General features: G+C 46.9%; 2 protein-coding genes across 6 annotated transcripts; one reads left to right on the top strand and one right to left on the bottom strand.

Annotated features, from left to right (window-relative positions):
- The first annotated feature begins 4,172 nt into the window (after positions 1-4,172).
- TGOLN2 (trans-golgi network protein 2) lies at positions 4,173-13,820 on the top strand. The gene is made up of 4 exons (XM_025453774.3): positions 4,173-4,416; positions 4,637-5,829; positions 7,381-7,464; positions 8,934-13,820. The coding sequence occupies exons 1-4, from the start codon at positions 4,371-4,373 to the stop codon at positions 8,937-8,939; spliced, it is 1,329 nt and encodes a 442-aa protein (XP_025309559.1). The 5' UTR covers positions 4,173-4,370; the 3' UTR covers positions 8,940-13,820.
- On the bottom strand, positions 11,706-27,020 carry RETSAT (retinol saturase). 5 transcript variants are annotated; one of them, XR_003139640.3, is made up of 12 exons: positions 26,664-27,001; positions 24,229-24,411; positions 23,670-23,911; positions 22,933-23,134; positions 22,272-22,469; positions 20,075-20,194; positions 16,290-16,428; positions 15,976-16,085; positions 15,730-15,896; positions 15,354-15,513; positions 14,518-15,115; positions 11,706-13,545 (listed from the first exon to the last, which is right to left on the bottom strand). XR_003139640.3 is itself a non-coding variant. In XM_025453771.3 (11 exons), the coding sequence occupies exons 1-11, from the start codon at positions 26,827-26,829 to the stop codon at positions 14,976-14,978; spliced, it is 1,827 nt and encodes a 608-aa protein (XP_025309556.1). In that variant the 5' UTR covers positions 26,830-27,020; the 3' UTR covers positions 11,706-14,975. The 5 variants fall into 5 exon arrangements, 4 of the variants coding, with proteins under 4 accessions (XP_025309556.1, XP_048952119.1, XP_048952120.1 ...); XM_025453771.3 differs by having other exon boundaries at positions 11,706-15,115; positions 26,664-27,020; XM_049096162.1 differs by lacking the exon at positions 26,664-27,001 and adding an exon at positions 24,040-24,109 and having other exon boundaries at positions 11,706-15,115; positions 24,229-24,383.
- Positions 27,021-27,056: the final 36 nt, after the last annotated feature.

Here is a 27,056-nt window from a genome sequence, read left to right as displayed (position 1 = left end):
AGACACAGGCAGAGGGAAAAGCAGGCTCCATCAGGGAGCCTGACGTGGGACTCAATCCCAGGTCTCCAGGATCACACCCTGGGCTGAAGATGGCGCTAAATCGCTGAGCCACCTGGGCTGCCCATCCTCAGGATTTTTAGATCACATCATTTGCAAATATAGTTTTACTACTTCTTTTCCAATCTGGACACTTTTTATTTCATTTTCTTGCCAAATTGTCCTGGCTACTTCTAGCACAGAGTTGGGTAAGAGCAGAAATGACTGTTCCTTATCTTAAAGGGAAAGCTTCCATTCTTTTACCATTAAGTATAATGTTAGTTGTGAGATTTTGTACAATGCCCTCTTTCAGGTTAAGAAAGTTCCCTTCTTTTCCTAGTTTGTTGTGTTTTTATCATGAAAGGGTGCAAGGAAAATTTAAGATTTATTAAAAATCTCTGCTACCACTCTCTTAAACTAAAATTGGTGTGCGTTAGGGGTTAGTGCTGAAATCTGCCTTCTCTAATCCTATTCCAGTTAGAAGCTCTGCCTGAAGAAGAACCATATAACTTGATTGGTGCCACACTTGATTTGTGATGCCTAAGATCAGCCAGGCCTCCTGTGCCACTCATTGGTTATGACACTTGACCTTTGTCAGCAGCTCTTCAAATCCCCTCAACAACTCCATGTCACCATCTCAAACCCCACCTTCCCAGTCTTTAAGACTGCATTGCCTCTTAGACTATCAAGAAAATTGAGGCCAACTGAGGGTTTTTTTTGGAACCCTCATATCCCCACCTCCATCTCCACTCACCCTCTAACCATTTTAACTGCCTTTCCACAGGTCTCAAAGTCAACCTGTTTGACTCTGGTTCAAGCCAAAGTCAACTGCTCTGCTGCACACTAGACTCAAACCTTCGTCTCTGTACCTTGTAATCTTGGTCACTCTAAATGACCTCTTCCCTTCAGTCAATTTACATAATTTGAAACTGTTTCACATGCAAACTTCCAGAAAAGTGTAGTTACAATTTACCTTCCATTCACTTCTTATCCCATTGCAGCCAGGTTTGCCCTCAACACTCTACTGAAATATCTAATTCTGGGACATCTGGGTGGCTCAGTGGATGAGCGTCTGCCTTCAGATCAGATCGTGATCCTGGGGTCCTGGGATTGAGTCCCACATAGGGCTCCCTACCGGGAGCCTGCTTCTCCTTCAACAGCCTGTGTCTCTGCCTCTCTCTGTGTCCCTCATGAATAAATAAATAAAATCTTAAAAAAAAAAAAATCTAATTTTAACTCCTTATCTTCAACTCTATGCTGTATTTTATTTTGTTGATTTCACTTTCCTCATAGAAACACTCAGGTTGGGGCATCTGGGTAGTTCAGTCGCTTAAGCATCTGCTTTCAGCTCAGGTCATAGTCCCAAGTTACTGGGATCGATCCCCACATCAGGTTCCCTGCTCAGCTCATGTTCTTGCACGTGTGCTTGCTCTCTTTCAAATAAATAAATATTTTTTTAAAAAAAGAAACACTCAGTTCTATGACAATTGGGACAACTGGGAACTCTCAAAGGATGTTGAGTAAAGAAAGTGGGAAACAAGATGATTGTGTCCCAGAAGATAAGTGGCATGACTGGTTGTAGCACTAAAACTATAAAGAGGACCTGTAAGGTAAGAATGGTACGTATGTTTTGTAACTGGCTTTATTTTCAGTTAATAATCTATCATATGCACATAAATGCCTATAAAGAAGGGAAAACCAACAAAATATTCATGACAATAGCTCTGGATTATAAGATATTTTTATTTTCTTACTTTCATTTATCTTTATATTTAAAAATCTCATATAATGTAATTAATTATATAATAATAACTTTGGGGAGTCTTAATTATATGCCAGATATACTGCATGATTTGGACACTACTCTCCTGCCTAGTAATATGGATGCCAGGTCAAGCTAAACAATTCCATTCCCTTCCTTACACACATGCCAAGCAAATATCCTGTCATGTTAGCCAAATATTTATTTAAGGGAGGTGGAGAGAATTTTCTTTTAGAAACAGATTCATTTACCAGTTCACATCCTTTAGCCAGAGCAGAGTCACATTTCTGAAATAACTTCATAAAAAATTTCTCTGATTCTTTTTTTTTTTTTAACATTATTTGAGAGAGAAAGAGCTCACGCACATGCACGCAGAGGGAAGGGGCAGAGGGAGAAAGAAGTTTGAGCAGACTACCTGCTGAGCATAGAGCCTGACTCTGAGCTGGATCCTAGGACCCTAAGATCACAACCTGAGCTGAAATCAAGAGTTGGTTGCTTAACCCACTGCACCACCCAGGGACCCCACTTCTATGTGATTCTTATTCTCTCCTCAATAATGAGAGTGTGCGTGAGATTTTCTTACAACAGAAGAACACTGGGAAGTATATTGAAGGGTTTGTAAATAACAAAGTACCTGGTCCTGAAAACATTCTATGCCATGTACCTGTTCCTTGAAATTCTGAAGAATTTCAACTGACTGGAACTGCATGACATGTAACCTAAATATTGTACTCAACAGACTACAGAGGAGTAGTATTTCCCTTGGTGGCTGTAGTCCTTTTTGGTGGGATTACATTTTGACCCGAGTTAACTGGAATATTTTCTGATGTAGTTTTCTGTCACACAAAGACTTATGTTCTGGACAACTCCCAGATCATTTGCTCCTAAATCTGGCTTTGCTCCAGCCCCATCCTTTGCCATTTTCCTTATTCTCTGTTATCTAGCAATCTTGTTCTCATCTTTAGACTTCCACAAAATATTAGGCTCCCACCTGCTTCCAGGCCTTCGCACATGCTGAAGGGAGAACTCATCCTCTTCTCTTCAACTTCACCTGGGAGATATCTACACTCTTAAGTTAGGATCTATCATTTTTAAAACTACTCTCTACTAAGCACCTAACCTGGCAAATGATTATAAAACGATTTCAAGCAGCCATTAATGTATAAACATAACAGTACTTTAAACAGTATGATATGGGGATCCCTTGGTGGCTCAGCGGTTTAGCACCACCTCTGGCCCAGGGCATGATCCTGGAGACCCGGGATCAAGTCCCATATCAGGCTCCCTGCATGGACCTGCTTCTTCCTCTGCCTGTGTCTCAGCCTCTCTCTCTCTCTCTCTTTCGCTCTCTGTGTCTCTCATGAATAAATAAATAAAATCTTTTAAAAAAATAAAAAAAAAAACAGTATGATACAAAACTATTTACCCAATGATACAAATTTGGAGGAAAATGAATATGTATAGAAAAGAACAAAAAATACACCAATATAAGACGGAGGAAAAAATAAGTACATACGTAAGTGTTAAAAAAAAAAAACACTAGAAAATAAAACACTACATAGAAACACAATAAACTAAGTGGTAACTGTAGAATGGTAGGGAGCAAGAACTTTCTCATGTATAGCTTTTTTTTACTGAACCATTAGAATGTACCAAACCAAATATATTAAAATGTTTGCAAGACAGGGACGCCTGGGTGGCTCAGCAATTGAGCGTCTGCCTTCAGCTCAGGGCTCAGGGCGTGATCCTGGGTTGAGGGATTGAGTCCCCATCGCGCTACCTGTGAGGAGCCTGCTTCTCCCTCTACCTATGTCTCTGCCCCCCTCTCTCTCTCTGTCTCTCGTGAACGAATAAAGTCTTTTTTCTTTTTTAACGTCTGCAAGGCAGAAAACACACTAAAACTTTAATAGTGATTATCCCGGAAGAATGGGACAAAGATTTTGTCTTCTATTTCTATAAATACGCTCACTAAATCTTCTATAATGACTGTGAAGAACTTTCATGACCAGAAAAAAGATGTACCTTTGGGGAGACCTCGGAGAGCAGTTTCCGCGGGGTCAGGAAAGAGAGGAACTGGACTGGGAAGGCTCCCGCTACAAAGGTGACGGGATCAGTTTCTGTTTCCAGATGGGAGAGACCTGAGCGCAACACGTTTGTGTGCTACGAGCAAAGAACCATGAGAAAAGAGAGGTTAGAAAGGTGAGCAGTCTGAAGCCCAGGCGCCGGGTCCCAGCGAGTGCAGTCCCCACGGGGCCATCCGCAGGCTAGGCCATCCGCAGCTCTGGCTCTGCCAAAATTGTCTCGGAAATACAAGGGCAAAGAAGGAAAAGGGGACTGACGCTCGTGGTGGACCTGGGAAAGGAAGAAGGTGTAAGCTGCCTGCGCCGAGGGACGCTGCGCCGGCCCCAGCGAGAGCAGAATCACCGTCCTCTCCCGCCCTTGCCGAGGCCCCTCCCCTCGCCTGGGCGTGCGGCGGAAGGACGAGCGCAGGAAGGGGCGGGGCTATGAGCGCCCAGAGTGCGCGCGCGGATGTCGCGAGAGCAGTAGAGAGCGGAAGAGTAGTAAGTGCAGGATGCGGTTCCTGATTGCGTTGGCCCTGCTGAGCCTCGCAGTGGCGGGTAAGACCCCACCCCCAATAATCCTACTATCATCCCTAGGTCCACCGTCCTCACCGCGGCCGGGTCGCTCTCTGAACCCGCTTCTTCCCTGCCGGAGCCACCCCTCCGCTTGCCATCACCCACCTCCCCCGTTTGCCTGTTGCCTCGGTCTCTTCTAGCTCTGAGGGCTCCCTTCTCCCGGATTTCCTCTCCTCAGAGCGAACTGGTTTCTCTGTTTCAGTGGCCCCAACAGAAGGAGAGCCTAGCGAGCTGCAGCCACATTCCGGAGACGACGGCCCTAGCAAGAAGCCCAAGCCTGAGGCCACAGGAGTCGACCCTGACAAGCCCAAGCCTGAAGCCACAGGAGAGGACCCTGACAAGAAGCCCAAGCCTGAGGCCACAGGAGTCGACCCTGACAAGCCCAAGCCTGAGGCCACAGGAGAGGACCCTGACAAGAAGCCCAAGCTTGAGGCCACAGGAGTCGACCCTGACAAGCCCAAGCCTGAAGCCACAGGAGAGGACCCTGACAAGAAGCCCAAGCTTGAGGCCACAGGAGTCGACCCTGACAAGCCCAAGCCTGAAGCCACAGGAGAGGACCCTGACAAGAAGCCCAAGCTTGAGGCCACAGGAGTCGACCCTGACAAGCCCAAGCCTGAAGCCACAGGAGAGGACCCTGACAAGAAGCCCAAGCTTGAGGCCACAGGAGTCGACCCTGACAAGCCCAAACCTGAAGCCACAGGAGAGGACCCTGACAAGAAGCCCAAGCCTGAGGCCACAGGAAACGACCCTGACAAGCCCAAGCCACAGCTCACCAGAGATGACTCTGACAAGATCCCCAAGCCTCAGGCCATGGGAGACAACCCTGACAAGAAGCCCAAGCCACACTCTATGGGAGACGACCCTGACGATGAGAAGCCCAAGCCACAGGCCACAGGAGATGGCACTAGCAAGGTGAAGTCCCAGATGCAGTCCTTGAATGACCACTCCAACAAGCTGGTCTCTAACCCCTCTTCTGATAACAAGAAGCCCACCAAGCCTCACTTAAACATACCAGCCGACAAAGATCCCACTCTGAATGATTATAAAAATGAATCTGAGGAGAGAGTATTACTGGACTCTGACCCCACTTCACAGCAGGAGGGAGAAGGCAAGTCTATAGAGCTTACCGAAGATGTGGAACCCAAGAAGGCTGAGGAAGGGGATACGGAGCCTGAAGAAGGTTCACCACTCCAAGGAGAGAAAGAAATGCCTGGCCTTGCCTCCAGTGAGAACCGTGAAGGGACACTTTTGGATTCTGTGGGTAGGCAGAATGATGACCTTTATAAGGACAGTCTTGGAAGTGCTAGTGCAGAAAGCAGCCACTTCTTTGCTTATCTGGTGACTGCAGCCATTCTTGTTGCTGTCCTCTATATTGCCTATCACAATAAACGGAAGGTAAGTCAAGAACTGTCTTGAGGAATGAGATTTCCTCCACCTTGAAAGCTTGGTGTGTGGGCCAATATCTGTCATTCATCTGCCTGTGAGCACTGGAGATTTCAAGTCAAACTTCAGTTTTTCCTCAGATTCTGCTAGGTCTCTTTACTCTCATTTTATAAATCATTTTCTTTCATGTCCGATTCTTTTGAGTGCCCTCTGCTGCTGTGTTAGGTGCCAAATGAGGACATTTTTATGATCTGACCTGAATTGGGGTCTTCTCCCACAATCTTAAATTTAGATCATTTTACTGCCTCCGAGAATCTGAGTACCTGACAGTTTGTAAGTAGAGTACTTATCTTCCTATTTCCACTCTGAAGATAGTGCATCATTTCTAGTTTCCTTTCCCACACTTTTATCTTGCATCTGCAATGGCAGAAAGAGTGGTTACATAGTCTTTGACATCAGCAGCAGAGAGCCCAGGGACTATCTTCTACAATCGGTTGAGTTTCCGATTAGAAGAATGACCAAAAATTGCATGGATACAATCGTCTTTTAATGTTACAGCAGATTTGGTGTGGAGTAATATCTGTGTTGCTTAGCAACCACTCTGATGACAAATGATTGCATTTCTTATTGAGCTCTAAGAATTTATTTTTTTAAAGATTTTATTTATTCATGAGAGACACACACAGAGAGGCAGAGATACAGGCAAAGGGAAAAGCAGGCTCCATCCCTGGACTCCAGGATCACGCCCCAGGGTGAAGGCAGCACTAAACCGCTAAGCCACCCAGGGATCCCGCTAGCTCTAAGAATTTAGTAGTTTCTATAGCCTGGTTAAAATTGGAGAGTTCAGTTTATGATATCAGTATGCCTATGGCTATGAGGAATGAGGGAAGATATTTAGTAAAAATAGTTCTTTATTCTACATCCAAGTGCTCGTCCCACAGAGTAATCTTAGATGTAAAAGCAGTAAGGTTAAAATGAAGCAAGGTGTGGGGAGGAAAAGTACATTTGCAGATAAGAAATAATTATTGCTTGTGAGAGAAAAGGAATGTCTGATCCTAGAGCTGTGTGGGGCACAGCTGGCAGATCTTTGTGCTCTTGAGTAAATCATCCAGACTCCCACAGGCTAACGGCCAGAATAGTCTTCCTTCATCTGTCATTTCCTGTTTAGCAGTATAAAAGATTCTGATGTAACTGGAGGCCCCGTCCTCCTGAAAACTGTTATAATTTAAAGATGCCTCTTGTGAGTTTGCGGCTCTTTCACTGCCGGGGTCATTAACAAATGTAGTACCAGGGCAGCCCGGGTGGCTCAGCAGTTTAACACCGTCTTCAGCCCAGGGTGTGATCCTGGAGACCAGGATTGAGTCACACGTTGGGCTCCCTGCATGGAGCTTGCTTCTCCCTCTGCCTGCTTCTCCGCCCAACCCACCCCCTCCCTCTCATGAATAAATAAATAAAATCTAAAAAAAAAAAAAAAAAATGTACTACCAGGTGATGACCTCTGATTTCAGAGACTGAAATAAGCCATTGTAGAATCATCTGTTAATTTCTTTTTCCTTTCCCCAGATTATTGCTTTTGTCCTAGAAGGAAAAAGATCTAAAGTCACTCGGCGGCCAAAAGCCAGTGATTACCAGCGTTTGGACCAGAAGGTAAGGAAGGGAGCCCCAGGTGTGTGGGAGGGATATGCAGTCTCAGGTAGGCCCAGCAGTGCACTTGATTTGCACTGGTGGTGGCAGCTGATTCTGGGTGCCACTGCCATTGCCCTGCCCTTTGTGGACCACAAAGCAGAGACATCCATATGTATGCATGTCTGCAATATGAGAACTAGAAGAAGCCTTCATGTGTTCTACATCAGCTCCATCTCTTGACAGAGGAGGAAACTGAGGCCCAGAAACATGATTTTCCCCAAAGTTCCTCCTAAAAGTTTGTGCCAAAATCAAGACCTGATGGCAACTCCATAGACACCTATCCTATACTTTTTGCACTGAACCAGCACTTCACAAATTTTAGGAGACATGTTAATCACCCTGGGAATTGTGATGAAAAAGCAAAATCTGATTCATTACATATAGGGTGAAATCTGTGCTTCTACATCTCTTGGAAGTTTGTAGGTGACGCCAAATGCTGAGGAACCAGGCTTTAGGTAGCAAAGCATTAGACTACACTTCCTGAACACAAATGAGTCCAGAAACATAAAGGCCTCCAACTCCCCAGATTGGCTCTATCAAGTACTGTGGACTAGATTTCCTGAGTGGGGCCAACGCAGGCCTACCAGAAAGCAGAGCCTGCTTCCACCTCACAGTGCATGATCGGAGCAAGGCTCTCCCCAAAGGGCATCCTGTCTAAGTGGGAACAGGGTACTTCCACTGCCTTGCTGCCAGCATGCACCCCCTCCTTTTGCCTTCTGTGTAGGGACACTCAGGACATTGGTAAAAAGTAGTTGGTGACTCAACTGTGAATATTTCCAGGACTTCCTATAGGGAACACCGTTCATGTGTATAGCTCACACTGGCAAGAAATAAGCCACTCAGCTCAGAACACCTTTGCTAACTAGCCCAGTAGGTCAGCTTCACAATTTAGCCCTGGCCTAGTACCTTTCCCGATAATGGACTTCAAGGATTTATTTCCCTTTCACTTTTTTTCTAATTAAAAAAAATACACGTGTAAACAATTCAAAACAATGTAGAATCATACAAAACAGAAACTAAGATTCCCATATTCCTTTCACCAAGTGTGCATGTTTTAGTATGTTTGATTTCATAATTTTTTTTAATTTTTTTTTTTTTAAATTTAAGAGAGCAGGGGGCCGAGGGGGGCAGAGGGAGAGGGAGGCTCAGCAGGAAGCCTGACACGGGTCTTGATCCCAGAACCCTGGCAGACACTTAAAAGACTGAGCCACCCAGGCACCCCAATTTCAAACTGATTTTTAAAATAATTTTATGTGCTTTTATTTTATCAATTGCTTTTTGTATGTTGGGGGCAGCTTGTCTTAATTCTGAATTTCTTCCTGAACTGCAACTCTGATAAGTTCTTTTTTCCCCCTAGAATCATAGCAGTGAGGTATATTCCTCTAGAAGGAGATTAATGTTGCCAATGAATTGTGTTGCTCTCATTTCAGATTTGATTTTCCCGTTCTTGAGAACCGTGTCCTCCCTGCTGATTTGTTTTTAAATCAAGAGAAATGAAGAAAAAAATACTGTGACCTAAGAGACACCCCCTCCTCTAGGGTTTGGTGGCAGGTCTGGGCTGGCAGAGGTGGGGGGATTGCTTTGATTTTTGCACCTGCACTTTGGTAACCTTGTACTCCTGTGTCCCCATTATCTATGCTGGTGTCTTCCATCCTTTCCTCCTCTGAGTGTGAGTAGAGCAAGCATGTGGGAAGCCAGTTGTGACCAAAGGGAGATCTCAGCCCCTGGCAGGCTACTGCCACTGGCTGCCTTCCCTTGGGCCTGGGGCCATTTAGTGTTACCCTTTGAAAATAGCATTGTGTCCACCACTATTTATGTTGGCAGACCTAGGAGAACACTCTGCAGGTTGAGGTGCTCTTGTACCAAGCCCTTTTACTTTGGGGAGATGTGCCCTACAAAAGATGAGGTGAATGCTGACAGGTAAAGGGCTACCTGGAACACATGACTCTTTTTAAAGGCTCCAGCAGCAAACCAAAACAGCTTTTAAAAAGTGCTTTTTGCCTGCAAGTCCAACCTGTCTAGTGGACTAAACTAGACTAAAGTGTCCAGACTCTTAGACTAAAGAAGTTCTTTAGTCTTTTAGTCTTCTTCTTAAAGAAGACTAAAAAGTTCTTCACATTTTTCCAATATTTTCATATCACTTAAGACAAAGTCAGTTTCCATTTGGTTGTACTGACTGAACTTGGGGATTCTGGGAGTAGAGCTGTAAAGCCATGGTTCCCATCAGATTTTTAAAATACAGTTACGATTATTACAATACTGTGTTCTTCTATACTCCACAGTCGTCACAGAAATTTTTTAAAATAGGGTAAGCTCATGCTTTGCGTTTTGGATTTGATCTACATTATTTTCAAAAGGCTTTCATGAATGGTTTCCCATAAACTCTGTTTTGCCTTTGTTGCCTAAAGTAGAAAAAATAGACTTGTAATCAGAATCCAACTGTACTCTCTTCCACCTTAATCTAGTTAATGGTTCTCTCATCTGATATAAAATGCCAAGGGTAATTAGTAAAAATTTTCCTTCCAACCCATGTCAGGGGTTATTAAAATTTAAGAAATTCAGAGTTCCTCTGCGGTAACTGAGGTTAGTGTCTCAGATCATGCTGTGGTTTGAAGTTTTCCTTAAATCTGGTCTAGTTGTGTTAACCTATTAAAGAGAGTTGTTTCTGTAAAGAAAAAATGGAAATAGCTGATCTCAGGGAAATACAAAGAATGTGAGATATGAGGACAGTGGGATGAATTCTGTGCTGTTGAGGAAGTCAGTCTGCAGAAGGGACCATCCTGTTGCCACAATATCTGGCACTTTGCTTAAAACAGAGCATGGCTTTGAGTTGAGATTGGTGGAGATAAGGAATGAATGAATGCTCCTGGCATCATTCTCTCTACCTGTACACCAACCTTATAATACTTTATCTAAGGAATCTTCTCTCAGGCTCTCCTAGCATTCCATAAAACCATGGTTCCCCTTTGCCTACCTTTCCTCCTCCTAATGTTTTCTGTTTGCTTGTCTACACTAGCACTTTTCCTTCTACCTTCATGCATGCCTAGATTTTCCCTGCTGCCATCCATTCTACTTCTTACTCCTTCCTTTCATAACCTTTACACACTCACTTTGGTCCTTATCTTCCTACCTGTAGTGTTTTTCCAGAGGTTCAGATTGTCAAATCTAATGACTTGTTCTCAGAGCTTAGTCTTGACCATTTTTTTTTTTAAAGATTTTATTTATTTAATCATGAGAGACAGAGAGAGAGAGAGGCACAGGCAGAGGCAGTCTCCCTGTAGTGAGCCTGACGTAGGACTCGATCCTGGGTCTCCAGGATCACGCCCTGGGCTGAAGGCAGCGCTAAACCGCTGAGCCACCTAGGCTGCCCGCTTAGTCTTGACCTTCATAGAAAAGGACACTATTGATCATCCAAATTGAAATCCCCTTCTTTTGGTTTCTCTGACTGACCTGGTTTCTAAGAACTTTGCTTTACCCTGTGCTGGTGGAGGACAGAGCCCTTAAAGGCAGGTTTCTGTCTTCCTTCATCTTGTCAGAAATTCATCTATTCTTCATCCTCCAACTGAGTGACTCCCAAGTGTTTATCCTTGGCCTAGTTCCCAAAGAACCAAATCCTGTGGTGTGCTAAATATTTCAGCTCGCTTGTTCTATTGGCACTAAAACTAAAGTTCTCTCTTCTACCTACTACACTGCCCATTTTTTAAAAAATATTTATTTATTCATGAGAGACACAGGCAGAGACATAGGCAGAGGGAGAAGCAGGCTCCCTGAGGGAAGCCCAATGCTGGACTCAATCCCAGGAATCCGGGATCATGCCTTGAGCCAAAGGCAGATGCTCAACCACTGAGCCACTCAGGCATCCCAAGCTGCCCATTTTCTTTAATTGTCTCAGCTCCAGCCTATAGTCTTTTATCATTTTTATTGTTATAAAAGACCTATCCATTTAAAACAAAATGTCTCCCATATAGTCTTTCTTTCCATTTTCCTTACTTTCCTGCCACCCCCCCCCACCATTTCACTTCTCTCCTGAATTTCTCCACCTCCCCCTACACCCACCCAGAGCCATCATAAGTTATCTACCTTCTCTTGTGTGCATAATGAGACCAGATACATCTTTCCAAAATCCTTACCCTGATCTAAAGCTATTATCTCCCTCTTGTGACTTAGAGAATCAAGCTTTTATAGACCCTAGTATTCAGGACTCTGTAGATCTACACTTTCGTACCTTTCGATAGGAGATGTAGAGCATCTACCTTTGTCTAGGCCAAAGGCTCCTCTTGTCAGGCCCATCTAGGCTTTTTGTTCTTACTGTGTCCTCCATTTCCTGGCTTCCCGCAGCTGTTCTTTGGTTAGGGTGCACTCCCTTCTCTTCTTTTGCTTGCCTCTCCAAATGTTCCTTCAGGGCCCACCTCAAGTTTTCCCATGCACCTTCTTAACTGCTCCCACTTCACAGGATTTGCTCTTTCCATTCTATTCTAAAAAGTACTAATGCCAATCACAAATTTTGGAACTCCAGAAAAAAAAGAAAAAAAAAACAGAGGGCAGATGTTATCTGATGTCTATATCTGATTGTTTCCCCAAAGTGCAGCTACTTGCAGGTGTGCCTTTGGCACAATCTGCATATCTGTGTACAGTGTAGTGACATTCCCTAGATACTCTTAGTTCAGGGTCTTGCAAAGGAGACATCTTCTTTGTTCAGGAAGTCTGCATGTGACTTAACTGAGGTCTCATATAGCTCTTCCTGGCTACTGCTTGCCATCCCTTTTTGATGGATTTTGCTTTTGAGGAGAGCAGAGAGATTGGTTTCAGAAACCAAGGTTGGCACTAAGTGGATGCAAAATATGTATTCTGTGGAGTCCACATAGTTCCATTTTTTGAGCATCTGAATAGTATTGTGTTAAAAGAAGACTATAGAATTTAAGTTTCACTTTAGAAATTACACTGAATGGTTTAGCGCCTGCCTTCAGCCCAGGGCGTGATCCTGGAATCCCGGGATCAAGTCCTGCATCAGGCTCTGTGCAGGGAGCCTTCTTCTCCATCTCCCTGTGTCTCTGCCTCTCTCTCTGTCTCTCATGAATAAATAAATAAAATCTTTAAGATTAAAAAAAAAGGTTGTTTTCTCAATAGTTGTCCTTTTGAAAATAAACAATCAGAAGCATGTTTTTCTAGAGATGGTGTATAGGAGGAGAAGTTGGCTAAGGCCTCTCCAACCAGGGAGAAGGGTAGAGGTAGGCAGTGAAGCACATGGAGCCATGAGAGGCACCCCTCTATCTATACAGCTACGGGCTTTCCTGCCCCAGGAAATCACCCCTTTTGGTTGAAGGGTGATTTCTAATAGGAGTCTAGGCTTCAGTCATGGATGTCATTAGAGGTGTTGGTTTTCTTGCTACAGGTTACTAAGTAAATTATTGAAAGAATCCACTTCTGGACTCGGGGGTAGTGGAAGCCAGTCTATCTAAAAAGGCTATAATAACTCGGAAAGCTCTGACAAGTAACTATATATATGCTGACATTTCTTTTCCCGTGATGGCTTTTATTGAAATAGTTGGTGATAGAATTATAAACCTCTATAATTCCCCTGATGGTTATTCTCATTTTTTTTCTCACTTCATGTCATTTAAGTCAAAAAGAGGAAGCCTGCTCCTTGTTTGAACAGGGTAACTTGATACATAATGCTGTTATGTATATGTGATGAAAGCTAGCACACTTTGCACATGTTCTGAATCATTTGAACAGGGAGGAGAGTATTTTACACACCAGACACCAGATCCTGTAGTTCTGCCAGCTGTTTTCTGAAGTCTTGCTGGGAGGGTTGCCTTTGACACTGCCTTGCTTAAGGAATAATCCCAGGAAGAGGTTTCCAGGTTCCATTTAACTGTTCATCCAGAGAAAGACTGAATCTCACCTCAGCTAGTCCCACGAGTCACACGTGAATTTCCTTAATATGTCCCAGTTGCGAAACTCCTCTGTAACAGTGTTGGGTCTGAGCTGTGTAGTTTCAAGCTGCCAGCAAAGCCAGCTTCCTCACACTCTTTGATGTTCCTTTAATTCAGAAGTTTCTCATGTTAAATGATTGTTGAAATTGTTTCCCTTTTTTGTTTACCCAATTAGAGTGCCACTGTTTTTGCAGTGTTTTATATTTTCAGCTTTAATTTAACTATATAATTACTTAATTTTATTTTTTTAAAGCTTATTTGGTCTAATGATAAGTATTTTTCAGTACATAATGTTTTACTGAGCTGCTTTGAATGCCATTTCAATGTAGTTTTGTATCATTGCACAGAAACCAAAATAAATTTCAAATATTAAAGCTCTAATATCATTAAATTTATTAAAATGGTAATAAAACTGATAGAAATAAGGCCTTTAGAAGTGAAAGGCCACTTTTTTTTTCAGCCTTTGTTCACCTTCCCATCCAATCCCCTTGCATGTATCAATAACCAGGAACACTGTCCCTGGCCCTTGCACACATTCTGTGTGCTTTCTACATTCTGATCCTGTCTGATTTCCAGCCCCATTCCTCCCTACCAGGTAGCCATGTTCTATGTCTAGCATGTAGATGGCTTGTCTTCCAGTGTCTTCCAGTTACCTCTGTGATTGTCATCTGCTATACCCGTGACCTGCTTCAACCCCAGTGGAGTCCACTTTCCAGTCCTGTGCCCTAACTACTAACGTCACCCTTTGCTGTTGATTTTTGGAAGATAAACCTTGAGGCTCAGGTAGTGAGCTGCACGAGGGTATCTTGGTGTTGGCCCGATGAAGACCTGTTGTCAACTTGAAAATAAGGAAGACAAACTGAGGGCTTGGCTGTATAAGAACTGGATATTCTAACATACACCCTGCTAAGTAATGTCTTTATCCCCACGTCCACAACCAGAGTGAACCTGTCCTAGGTATTTCCCCACCCTCTGAAAGAGCCATTGGAACCAGCAAAAATGGGATCAGGGGTCCTCTGAACCTATGGAACTGCAACCAAAATCATGCCCAGGTTTTGATAAAAATCTCTTTAGGTACCTCTTATCCTCAGTAGTGTGGAACTCCTGCAGCACAGCACATAGAATAGAAGAGGAGGAGCCTCGGGACAACTGGATCAAGTTGCTTCAGCTGGCCAACACTTTTGAGGGCTCGGTCCATCTAACCAAAGAACACTTGACTTCTGACTACTTAGAGTTGTGAGGTATGGGAGTGTGGTATGCAAAGCATTGCTTGACAAGACAGGCTGCCCAAGTCACTGGCCCACACCAGGCCTTTTAGTACAGATAGCACATTAGAGAGGTATGGGAGCTCATCACCTGCCCAGCTAGAAGAACTGCAGCTTGAGAACTGTGACCTGTGTGTCAGACCTCTTCAGAAATCAAAAACAAATTAGAGTGCTTTATGTGAGGAAGGAACCAGTACAGAAAGACACTATGGCTATGTCAAGGGTTGTGCCATAGTGTTAGCCAGAATCCTCGGATTCGTTGCTTACTGAACTATTTTTTCTTCTTCTGTGCCTGGATCCTTGAGTCGAGCTTCTTAAGGTCTAAGTACAAGTTCCGCTTCAGGATGGCACTGCTGCATAGCAGGGCCCCTTGCAAGGCCCCCATCAACCCACAGGTGAAGATATCCTGGCCTAGGAGACAACAACAGGGGCCTTTGAGCATCTTCCCAAAGAGGGGGCAGGCAACAAGGGCTCTCATGTTCATTAGACCAAGATGACTTTAGATCAGGACCGGGGTCCATAGCCTGCTGGGGCAGCCCATCCCTGTTTAGAAGACTGCAGGGGACAGACCTGAGGCCAGAACAGAGTACTTTGTGTGACAGGGAACCCTAGGGTCTCAGGCCCTGGAGAAATGAGGCAGTCAGTGTACCTGTCAGGTAGAGGTTGGGAATGGGGCTTTGGGCCCTCAGGGAGGCTATCACATGAGGATGTAGACGGTCCAGGTCATGGTCTGCCCCATAGCAGGCACCCCGGGGAGCAGCCAGATAAAACTGGTAGGTCAGTGGGGACCCTCCGACCACACTGTCCACCTGAGAAGACAAAAAGGCAGCCAAAGGGTGGGAGTGGGGCCTTGTGAGATCCTCCTCTCTTCCCTTTTCTGATCTCCCTGACCAAACTGCCTGTCTGCATGGGTTCCCTGCCCTTCCATGGAGCAGAGGTATCTCAGGGCTTTATTTCCTTCCCCCAAAGAAAAATAAATGTCACCAAGAGGTTTGTTGCTACTACCACATAGTCTGCCCTCCTACCTTGCCCTCCAGCTGTGGGAACAATCTCATGATGACCGACAGAGAGGCTTCAACAAAGGAGTGTTTGAGGGTCTCATAGTTGCTGCTCCGCTTTCCTTTTGCTTCCTCCTGCCACTCTTCAAACCACTCATAACAGGTGGGCACCAGCACAGTCATTGTGGACCGGTCTGGGGACACAGAACCAAGTTTACTACTGCCAGGCCCCGTCCCTGCTCCAGCCCCCACCTCCAGGACCGAAAGCCTCACCTGGGAACCGGTCCTCCCAAGTGGGATCTTTGGCTGATGAAGAAGCAATAAAGAGGATGGGCATGTGTGCTGCAGCCTTTTCCCTGGGCATCGACAGATAGTGCTCCATCCTGGGGGTGATGAGCATGGCTGTCCATCCCCATGCCTCACTCGCTGGCACTGCCCCGAGGATAGGTTACCCCCAGGGAGCACTCCCTCCCCCAGAGGGATGAAGCCGAGGCCTATTTCATATCCTGCTGCTGAGGCTCCAGCGTCAAGGGAGGAAGCAAGAGCCCTACTGCTGACCCCTCCCCCTATATGCACACACGCCTTACGCCTTGTCGAGGTCTGTGTCAAAGCAGACAAAGTAGTTGGTGGACTGCAGACCCAAGTCCTCCTTGGTACCTCGTAGGCCGATAAAAATGGAGAAGGCCCCCACGCCAGGCCGCACCATCTCCAGCTGCTGCTTCACACCTGCCAAAGTGTCAGGGCTGCGTGAACTGTGGCTGAGGTGGCCACTCCCAGAACTTGCTGACGCCTGCTCACTTTATGTGCAGCCTTACCCTCGGTGGCCAGCCTAGCACCCGGGGCCATTTTTACAACTGCCACAACACTGACTTGGCCGGGGTCTGCTCTTTGGTCTCCTGCCTGAGAAGAACACCTCAGGTACCTACTCTTCTGTCTCCTCCCACCTCTGCTCTAAGCACCCTTAGAACCCAGGGAGGCCCAGCTTCCCTAAGCTGGCTGTTCTGCAGGACAGTCTCAGGCTCGCTGCCTCCCCTCTTCCCCTGATGGCTTTAAGTTAGGAGCGGATTCCTGGGCTCTCCCCACCATACATAGCACGCATATGAACAGTAGTTTGCTATAAGCCTGATTTCTGTGTTACATTTAATACAAGCCATCTAATGAATAAATATGCATGATTCCTAATGTGAGTACAAGACCTCAAAATGGTAAGTGATGCGGATGAATAAATGCACACAGCATTACTGGCACTTTAGGATTCAGGTAGGGGAGGAGGAAGAAGAACAGTATGGAGGAAGGGGACAGCCTCTCTGAGAGCCATCTGATGTCCCCTGGTCCTAAGCGGCTGTGCTTCCCCACCTCTCAACAAATGACCCCAGACCAATCTTCTGGAAGTGGCTCCTACAAAGTCTTATCCTTTGTTCTCATTCCCAGGACCATTACCTGCCTGAAGGGTGACTGGGCCACTGGCTGCTCTGTCTCATTTGTTTAACAAGTATTTGTTGAGGACCTAAAATGTGCATAATCCTCTATAGGCCTTGGGGACGCTTAAGGGATCAGCTATCATGCCTGTCTACCAGAAAAGCACCTTTCCTGAAAAGTTGGCTTTCCTCATACAGGCTACAAAGAAAGTGCTACGTGTAGGGTAACCACAGAATTTATCCTGCAAAACAGGCAACTTCTGGGAGTAAAACGAGGTTGCACTAGGACTGGAAGTGGAAGATCCACAGGTGAGTGGCTGCTGAGTGCCCTTACGGGGGAGGAGGTGGGGAGTGGCTGTGGAGCACACTTAGAGGGAATGGGTGGGGTGGGGAGCAGCCTGCTGTGGAGCATACTTATGAGGGAAGGAGGGGTGCTGCCCTGGAGCTGCAAGAGCATCTCGTGGCCTACATCCCAGCCTCCAGGGTTAATCTCACTGCCTGCTCCCCCTCTCCAGCTGGGGTGGGGGTGGTCATGGAGAAGATGAAGGGGGGAGGCCCTGGAGTGAACCCTCTAGGGCTTTAGAGGCCCTTAGAATAGCACCTAGCCCCTCCTTCCCCTTTTTCTCCAATAGAAGGATGTGCTACAGGAACCGCACACCTAGCAGAAAATTAGAACCTTGGGTCCCAAATAAGGCACACAATGATCATTTCAAGGCGCTTTTTCTCCATGCTAGCCTTAGCTACCCTTACTGATACTGTCAGCCCAGTCTTCCCCACTCAAACACTTCCGCTTCAGACCATCCCCAGGAGACTCCTTGAGGCTCAGCTGTGGAATTAAGAAAAGTGCTCCCATTCACACAGGCTCCCTCTGCCTGACCACCCCACCTCCACGCTTGATGCCAACAGGCACTGCCTACTCCAGAGGCCACCAGATACCTGTTTCTCATTTGTCTCCAAGAAGGAGACAGACCCATGAAAACTCCACCCCCAAAGCAGCTGGAAACAAAGGGGTCCCAGCACCTGGGGTCTCCTTGGTTAAGCCTCATCACTGCCCCTGCCTGAAATGTTCTCAAACTGGGATTCACGGAGGCAGCATCCAACTCCCCACCCAAGTGGGGCAATTGGTTTTTCAGCCACACAGGGCTGCTGCCATTAGATAAGATACATAAAAGCAGTAAACTTTGTAACTAACTGGATCAGAAAGCAGGGTAACATGGCTGCCAGGGGAAGGAGGCACAGAGCGGGGGAGGGTACCAGGACCCATTAGAGGACAGGGCCAGGGTTCAGAGGTCTGAGGAGTTAGGGAGGCAGGGAGTACCAAAGTCTGTCAGCCGTACAGTCCTGCCCAGCTGCCCTGTCACTGGCCAATCTGCCTCACCCCACTCAGCTCACACAGTGTGAGGGATGGAAGACCTTAGCTGGCAGCGGATGTTGGCTCAGGCCCAGCTAAGTAATAAGGCAAAGCGATGAGAAGGCTGGTTTTGGTCATATGCATTTCATACATATGAGATCATCGCAACTGCCACCCACCCTCTCCCCAGCGAGGAAACCCGGGACGTCACTTTCCTACGGAACCCACTCTGCTGCCCACCTTCCCCAGCATCTCTTCCCTGAGCAGCCACGGGCCCACCCTCTAGAGTTGGAGAGCTCCCTCCCGTGGCTCTCTGGGCTCCACCACGCATCACTGAAGTCCCTGGTTTCCACCCCAGCCATATCCTGAGCTGTTCCTCACTCTCCACCTCCCACTCTAGCCAGAGGCTATTATCTAGAACCTTCTCACCCTCCTGGACTATGAGTCCCCTCCCAGCCAGCTGGTCTGTCCTCAGATCATACCAGAAGCTTCTAGTTACGTGATAACCTAAAGTCCATTTCAAAGTGCTAACCTCTTACTTGACTCTGGCTCGGCTACTCTGTTCTATGTAGGCTGGCCAGCTCTTCTGCCCCTTTTAGTGAGAACTTTTCTCTGGGAGCTCCACATTCCTTAGTCCAGAAGGGGCCAAGAACCCAGGCTTTCAAGTCAAACACACCAATGTTTTCACCTTAGCTTTGTTACTTTCGCCTGGGTGGCCTTGGGAAGTTACTTCACTTCACCTCCTGCATAAACATTAGGATGATGACACCTCTCTCCTAGGTGGCAATGAGGATCATGTGCAATGACAAAGGTAAAGCCTCCCACAAAGATTTCACCAAGGAAGGGCTCACCTACAGATATGCCTACTGCCCCCTCACCACAAAAATCAGGCTTCTATATTTTTGACACAGCCTATCAGAAGAGATGACGGCATTGAGTGTTATTCCTGTCAGATTTCAAGCAGAATCCCAGAGTTCAAGGGACAGAAGAAAGCCAGAAGGGTACTCCTGTAGCCTCAGCCCCAAAAAGGAAGTGGTTCCCTTTATTTGAGATCCAACAATTATAGCAAGACTTTCTTCTCCATGTCGGCCTTAGCTTCCCTTACTGATAATGTCAGACCAGGCTTTCCCACTCAAAATAAGTGGGAAATTAAGGAAAAAAGTAAGATTCATACCACAAACTTAGTGAAAACCCAAGAAATATTCCTTTAGGATGCTACCCACCATCAAGAACTATTAGAGAGATGATTTAAGATCTGAGGAAACTGCAATCAGGCACCCTAGAACGGAGACTTGAAAGCCAGAGGGCAAAGTGGGTGAAGTTATGGGGGGAAAGAGAGTAAATATGCCAAGAATGGAATGAGACATAAGGACCAAGGGGTCTCTGGGAGTGATACAAGACTGAGGATGCTTCTCAAGACCCAAACACAGAGGCCTTGCTGGGAACAGATAGATGCTGGATACAGCATGCTCGTGCTCATCTGCTCTCTTAGAGACGGTCACAGGACAGTCAAGAAGAGCAAGAGCACCAGCCTGGCTGGGCAGGCTAGTCCCAGAGAGGCACTGTTGAGAGCTTGGAAGAGCAACACAGCCCAATCTTTTACCTGGCAGACAGCGGGCATTCTCTGGCAACAGGTAGTTATAGGTATTGAAGAGTCCTGCACTGGAGATCACAATAGGGCAATAGATGTTCACCAGCTCCTGATTCTTCTTCACAGTGACACCTGCAGGCACAAGAGCTTGGCTGAGGTTCTGGGCACTCCAGGAGGAAGAGAACGGCCCAGAGTTTGCACAGATCTCTCCCCACCTATGCTGCATTTTCTCAGACCTGGGCATTCAGCCCACCTAGGGCCAAGCAGGCAGGCTCCAGGCAAAACTGCAAAGCGAGTGGGACATCTTTGAGCACTCTCCACTTATCCCAAGTCACTTCTGCACTTTCCTTCCCTGGCTCTCTCCTCATCCCATGTGGGCGCCCTTTAGCCTAAACTGACAACCTCCATACTAACACTGACAAAGCTCCTTGGCTGAAGCCCTTTCACTGGAATCTCAGGACCTTTTTCCCTGCTGCCATATTTCCATTTCCAAAACACTCTGAAAGCCTCTGATGACACCACAACCTCTCTAAGATAAACTCCAAAGTCTTGTACCAGCCTTCTAAGGTCTGGGCCCTTCTAGGTCTCCAGCCCCATCTCCAGCTACACTCACTAAATGATTAGGTGGCACCATATGAAACAGCTGCTATTTAACCATTTTGATCTATAAAAACAGCAGTTTCTGGGGCACCTGGGTGGCTCAGTTGGTTAAGCATCTGACTCTCGATTTCAGCTCAGATCTTGATCTCAGGGTTGTGAGTTTGAGCCCCACGTTGGGCATTCCACGCCAGGCTTGGAGCCTACTTTGTTTAAAAAAGGCAGTTTCTTAGGGTTCAAACTACTACTTCTGGATGTCTAAAAATACTCAGTTCTTTCATACAGCTATACCTTTATATATTGTTCCCTTTGCCTGTAGTAACAGCCCAAAACCTTGGGCTAGCTTCTCAACCTTTGTATGTCTCTACATGACACTTTATATCTCAGTGATCCTCCCTATGAGGCTAGAAACTTCTTGAGTTGCAGATTTTCTTTGTAGCCATCTTATGTTTTTATCTCCATCTTTTATCACCTAGCACCTGAAAAATACAAGTAATATTCTGAACTAATTAAACTGATTAATCCTCCTTGCCTCATGGACCTCTTCTGGCCTGAAGGAGAACTTGCTCTGGACATCAGAGAAAAATCTCCCACAACTGACAGCCCCCTTTCCCTTATCACCTGGCAACTTCCTGGTCTCTTCTACAAATGCATTCTGAGAGATCGCTGCTGGCCTTTTCTCCCTTAGCTTTTTTGTATTCTGGACCATTCCTTCACATCCTTCTCCTTACAAGATTCCTCTGGTGAGTTCACTGTCACATCAGTCCTATCCTCTCCAGCCTGTCTCTAGTCATGGATGGCCTGTCCATTCTTTCTACTGGAGTCCTTCCCTTCATACACCTTCTCCTCACAGCATTCATCCGCAGTAGATTTTGACTGTGAGGTAGCAATAAAGACCTGAGCCAGGGGCGCCTGAGTGGCTCAGCAGTTGAGCACCTGTCTTTGGCCCAGGGCATGATCCTGAAGTCCCGAGATCGAGTCCCACATCAGGCTCCCTGCATGGAGCCTGCTTCTCTCTCTGCCTGTGTCTCTGCCTCTCTCTCTCTCATTCTCTCTCTCTCTCACTCTGTGTGTGTGTGTGTGTGTGTGTGTGTCTCATGAATGAATAAATAAAATCTTTAAAAAAAAAAAAAAAAAAGACCTGAGCCAGGATAATGAGATTCTTGGCTCCACCTGCCATTTAGAGATTGAGGGCAGAACATCTTGCTGGCCTACACTGCCCTTTTGAGTGCCCAGGGTACTTATTCATTCCATCCATCACTGAACAAACACATATTGAGTCTCCATTATGTGCTAGGATCTACAGACATAACAATTACAGAGACACAGCCCCTATATTCAAGGAAGTCATGGATTACTGGATAACTATTTTTACCTAGTGACTAAATGATTATATACTGTTCTTTGGGGCAATCTTCTATCCTTCCTGCATCCTTTCTACCTCCAGATTCATCCCTCTCCCAGAGCCCCTGCTCTGGGTAGTTTCGGCCTTAAACTCCTAGTGAGGACTGTTCTTCTCACACCTCGTGCCCTCAAGTGCTTGTTTCTCTCCATACCCCAGTTCTGTCCCATGCCAGCCCAGGGACCATGAAGTATGATGCAGGGCTCTCACCACAAGCTTTCCCAGCTGAGTCTAGTAAGATACTCCTCACAGTGGCACCCGTCAGGACCTCGCCCCCAGCCCGCTGAATCACAGGGATGGTGTGGAAAGCGATTTCACTGGCACCCCCTCGAGGATAAAAGGCCCCTTCTATGTAGTGGTCAACCACCAGAGCATGCATGGAAAAGGCACTATGGCTGGGAGTCACACCTACAGAAGGAAGGAAGGGGTGATGAGACAAAGGCAGGCAGCAGCACCATTTAGAAAGAAACACACATTCCTGCCAAAAAGCCCGCAGCCTAAGTCTACCCATCTCTCGGACCCAAATGAGCCCCAGGGCTTAGGGCAGCCAGAGGCCTGTTTCTATCCAAACATAGGGTACCTTACAGATCCTGGAGCCAGGGGGAATGTCCTCCCTGCAAAGTTCCATGCTGCCAAGATGAGGGAGGACATTGTTGGTTGAAAAGGAAAGCCATCCAGGACATGGATAAAGGAAATTTTTACCAGGGAGTCCAGCAGTAGGTTGGAAAGACTTCTCATCCATAAGCTCCAGAGGGCCTTGGGTATATCCTGCTCCATTTCAGTCAGTCAAGCAGGTTCAAGAAGAAAGATTGAGAGCCAAGAGAGCTGTGCCTCCTCCAGGGGCTGCCTAGGACCCAAGGCCAGTACCCACCGTAAGTGGGGAAGATGTAGCTGAGCACCGCCTGGAGCTCCAGGGAGGCTGGCAGCTGCTGCAGGACCTCAGCCAGGCTCTGGGTGGATGCACGAAGGAACGGAGAGAACCGAGTGAGCAGCCCACACTTGCCAAGGAGCTGAGCTATGCGCAACGGGAGCATCTTCAACAAGATGGCATGGATGACTCCACAGGACACCACCTGAGGGAAAAAAACGAGCAGTGAGAACTGGTCCCATCTCTAGAACCCCTGTAACAGAATCCCCATTCTATAACCTACACCAGCCCGGCACCAGGGCCCAGCACCACTGCCCAGGACTACTTAGCCCTGGCTGAACTTGGATGTTTAAAAATCTGTACTCTGTGAATTGTTCCTGAATTCCACATTCAGATGAGTCATTTTCTGCTCTTCGTTTTCCTGCTCAAATTCTTTTTGAAAAATCACATCTGATCTTAGAAGTTAAAAAAGGGTGTGATCTAACCACATACAAAGAAGGCAGCCTTGTCAAAAAGGAGAACAGAGTGCCCCCCAGAGGCCAGAGTGAGAGTGGCAGCCGCCGGGTCCAAGCTCCAAAGATAGGGCCTAGCTGGCCACAGAAGCCAACTAAGGGTAGGGGTTGAACTCAGGGCAGACTTCACTGTTCCTCCTCTCCTGCCTCACCCACCAGTCACTCCACTAATAAAGAAGGTCAGCCTTGTGAGGGATAAACAGGGGGTCCTCGGCATGTCCCCGTTACCTTAACCAGCTTTACATATTTGTCAATGGCAGCTTCTTCTTGGGGAAACTTCTCCTTGAGGCCCTGGATGTAAGCTTTCTTCCCACTGTACATGGGGAACTCCTTTCGGCCATTGGGCCTTTCTAGTACCATGATGTCAAAGGGAGAGGACAAGGCAGCCCAGTCCAGCTGCCCCTCAGTGATCTGGTCCAAGGCAAAACGGCCAATGCTGCCCTCTTGCATGGACCCAACATAATGGATTCCTATTGGGAGACAGAAAAACAAGGTGTCATAGGGATAAGGGGACTGACCCCTGGAAAGGTGGATAAGGAACCAAGGTGAAAGTGGTAGTCCTGCAGGGCTGAATCCATGACTAGAGGAGGCTACCCACCCTTTCTGTGGGGAGGAGTCGCAACAGAAACTATCACATCTCTGTCCAATTTGGTTCCCAGTGCTTCTAGCTGTCAAAGAAAGTGGTACCTCCGAAACAATAGAAATGTCCAATATCATCCCACAATGGCTACCCCAAGCCTCCTGAAGATACAGCCATGCTCCCAACCCCTTCCCACATAAACCTTACCTGTATCAAATTCAAGGCCATTATGTCTGAAAGTATGACAGCAGCCTCCTGCCTTAGTATGTTGTTCAAGCACCAGAACTCGCTTGCCAGCTTTGGCCAGAATCGCAGCTGCAGCCAGGCCCCCAAAGCCACTGCCAATCACCACTGCATCCAGCTTCTCTGGCACTCGGCTGGCTGAGAAAGCTACCCCAGAGGGAAAAAACAGAAAGTGAGCTTCTCAGGCAAGGGCAGCAAGAGAGCAAAGAGATGGAAACCAAGGAAGACTCCACTAGCTCATACACTGCAAGAAAACTCTAGAGAGTTTGGCATGGAGCAACTAACTCAAACAATTAGCCTGGAAAATACTCAGGATCAGCCAGACAGACTAAAGACAGTGATATGATTTACTCTGGATTGATTTACTCAAAACCAATATGAACCTGGGGATTTTTACCCTACTATCAAAGAAAGCAGTCATTGGCAAACCACTAGCCAGAAAGCTGACAATAATACGAGATGAGAAACTTAAGTGCAAATGGAGAGCTAGGAAAGAAAGAAACCAAGGAGATGAAGGACGGAAGACAGTGTTGTGGGGAGGCTGCCGGCTCATGGAACTGTCCATTCACAAGGTTGTTCTCTTTGGAAATTACAAGTTCTGTTGGCACCAAGGGATCAACCTGGTCCTATGATGGTTCTTCAAAACCCTGAAGCAGAGGCTTGAGCAGAACAGAGATGAGAAATCATAGCACCACCCCTTCATATCTGGGAAGTCTAGAGGAAGAACTAAGGATCCAGCACCTAAGCAAGATAAACCTGGACAGCACATGGCGCTACAAGGGCATTTCCAACACAACATTTGTTCTTTAAAGATCACTCCTGGACGGCCAGGGTGGCTCAGGGGTTTAGCGCTGCCTTCAGCCCAGGGTGTGATCCTGGAGACCCAGGATCGAGTCCCACGTCGGGCTCCCTGCATGAAGCCTGCTCCTCCCTCTGCCTGTGTCTCTGCCTCTCTCTCTCTGTCTCTCTCATGAGTAAATAAATTTTAAAAAATATATTAATAAATAAATAAATAAAGATCACTCCTGAAGAACTGAAATGTGGAGTTTTTCAAGCCGCAAAGGAACTTGGAAAACTTAACTTTTCAGACATTTCTAGAAAAGCACATTTTATATCACAACCCAGGATATACGTAAGTATATAATATAAACACATGAAATAGAAGTTTCACAATACAAATACTTGCCAGACCGAGTATGCCAGAACTCGTTGCCAGAACCAGTATGATGACTCTGATATTTTCTATTCTACCACATTTTGAAATGCAACCCACTAAATTGATTTCATTATGGCCAGGACCCACTAGTAATAGGTCACAGCCTAGTTTGAAAAACACTTAAACTAGTCATCTCAGTTTTAGACCAACCCCAGATACGTGGAGTGACTTGCTAATTGGTTATAGAGTAAATTAGTGAGAGTCCAAGCTAAAACCTTGATCTCAGAAGTTCAGACTATACAGTCTTTCCACTTAAAACAGTATTGTCTCTGCCTCTGTCACAAGATGTGTCACACAGAATTCTAAAATTTACAAGTGGGAGGGACCTTGAAGATCAAAGAGGAAATCTAATTTTTTTTAAGATTTTTTTTTTTTTTTTTTTTTTTTTTAACAGAGAGAAAGCAAGCCAGAGAGCACAAGCAGGGGGAACAGCAGAAGGAAGAGGGAGACTCGGCTCTCCCGCTGAGCAGAGAACTGGATATGGGGCTGGATCCCAGGATCATGACTCCAGCCCAAAGCAGACACTTAACTGACTGAACCACCCAGGTGCCCCTAATTTTTTTTAAAGCAGCAGAACTCTTCCTTTAAACCTTAGGAGGAACCCCAGAATATGTCCTCAAGCTGACAGTGGAGATACTCTAGTTGACCAAGGAGCAGCTCTGAGCCTGAGGCATCCTGTTGAAGCTCTCCCAAAGTTTTAGAACCAAGGTTCAACCACATGATTTGGGAGGAGGCATAACCAGTCAAATCATCTCTAATTGACAAAATACAATTTCCCACACAGATTGGAAGAAAGGAAAAAAAAAAAAAAAAGATTGGAAGAAAGGTGCAGCTCCTCCATGCCCCTGAACCATGGTGGAGGGTAGTTGAGGTCCTGTAACCAAATAGGAGAAGGTCTCTTGTCTCTTCTGCAGGTTGTGGACCTGTTCTTGGCCATATCATGGCCCTGGGATACCCAGGGCGGAACCTCGCGAGTGGGGCGGCCTTTATGGTCCGAGGTCGCCAGGGCGTAGACGCTCACAGGTAACAGACAATAAAGCAGGGCGCCTCCCCGTGCAAGGAAGCCCTCCCAGCACTTCACATATGGGGAAACTGAGGCCCAGGTGGGCAGTGGCTCGCCCGGCAGGGATGGGAATGCAAGCCCGCGAGTGCAGCCCTGGAGCCTAGGTCCCTTCCCACTGACCTCGCTTGAGGACCTTCTTCCTGGCCCCCTTGTCGGTTACCAGCGGCGCGGGGGGCCGCCTGACGTCCTCGGAGAAGGGGTTCGGGGCTCTGCCTGCGGACAGCGGCAGGTGCCTTCTGCAGAAGACCAGCAGCAGCGGAACGGCCAGCAGCAGCCAAAGCCACATGGCGGGTTCCGCGGCCACCGTGCCCAGCCTCTGCGGCCAGGACTCCGCCGCGCCTCAGTGCCCTTCCCGGCGGGGCAAGGGGAAGGCGGAGGCCGCCTGGACCACTGAGGAGCCAGAACCTTTGAGCCCGGAAGCCAGCGGCTCCGCGCAGCCTGACCCTCCCGGCGGCTCGCCCCGCCCCGCCCCGCCCCGCCCCGCCCCGCCCCGCCCCGCCCTCGGAGCGTGCC

This window comes from Canis lupus, chromosome 17, assembly GCF_003254725.2.
Source record: "Canis lupus dingo isolate Sandy chromosome 17, ASM325472v2, whole genome shotgun sequence".
NCBI lineage: Eukaryota > Metazoa > Chordata > Mammalia > Carnivora > Canidae > Canis > Canis lupus.
The sequence above is the reverse complement of the archived record's forward strand: the minus strand, read 5'-3'. Positions and strand labels throughout refer to the sequence as shown.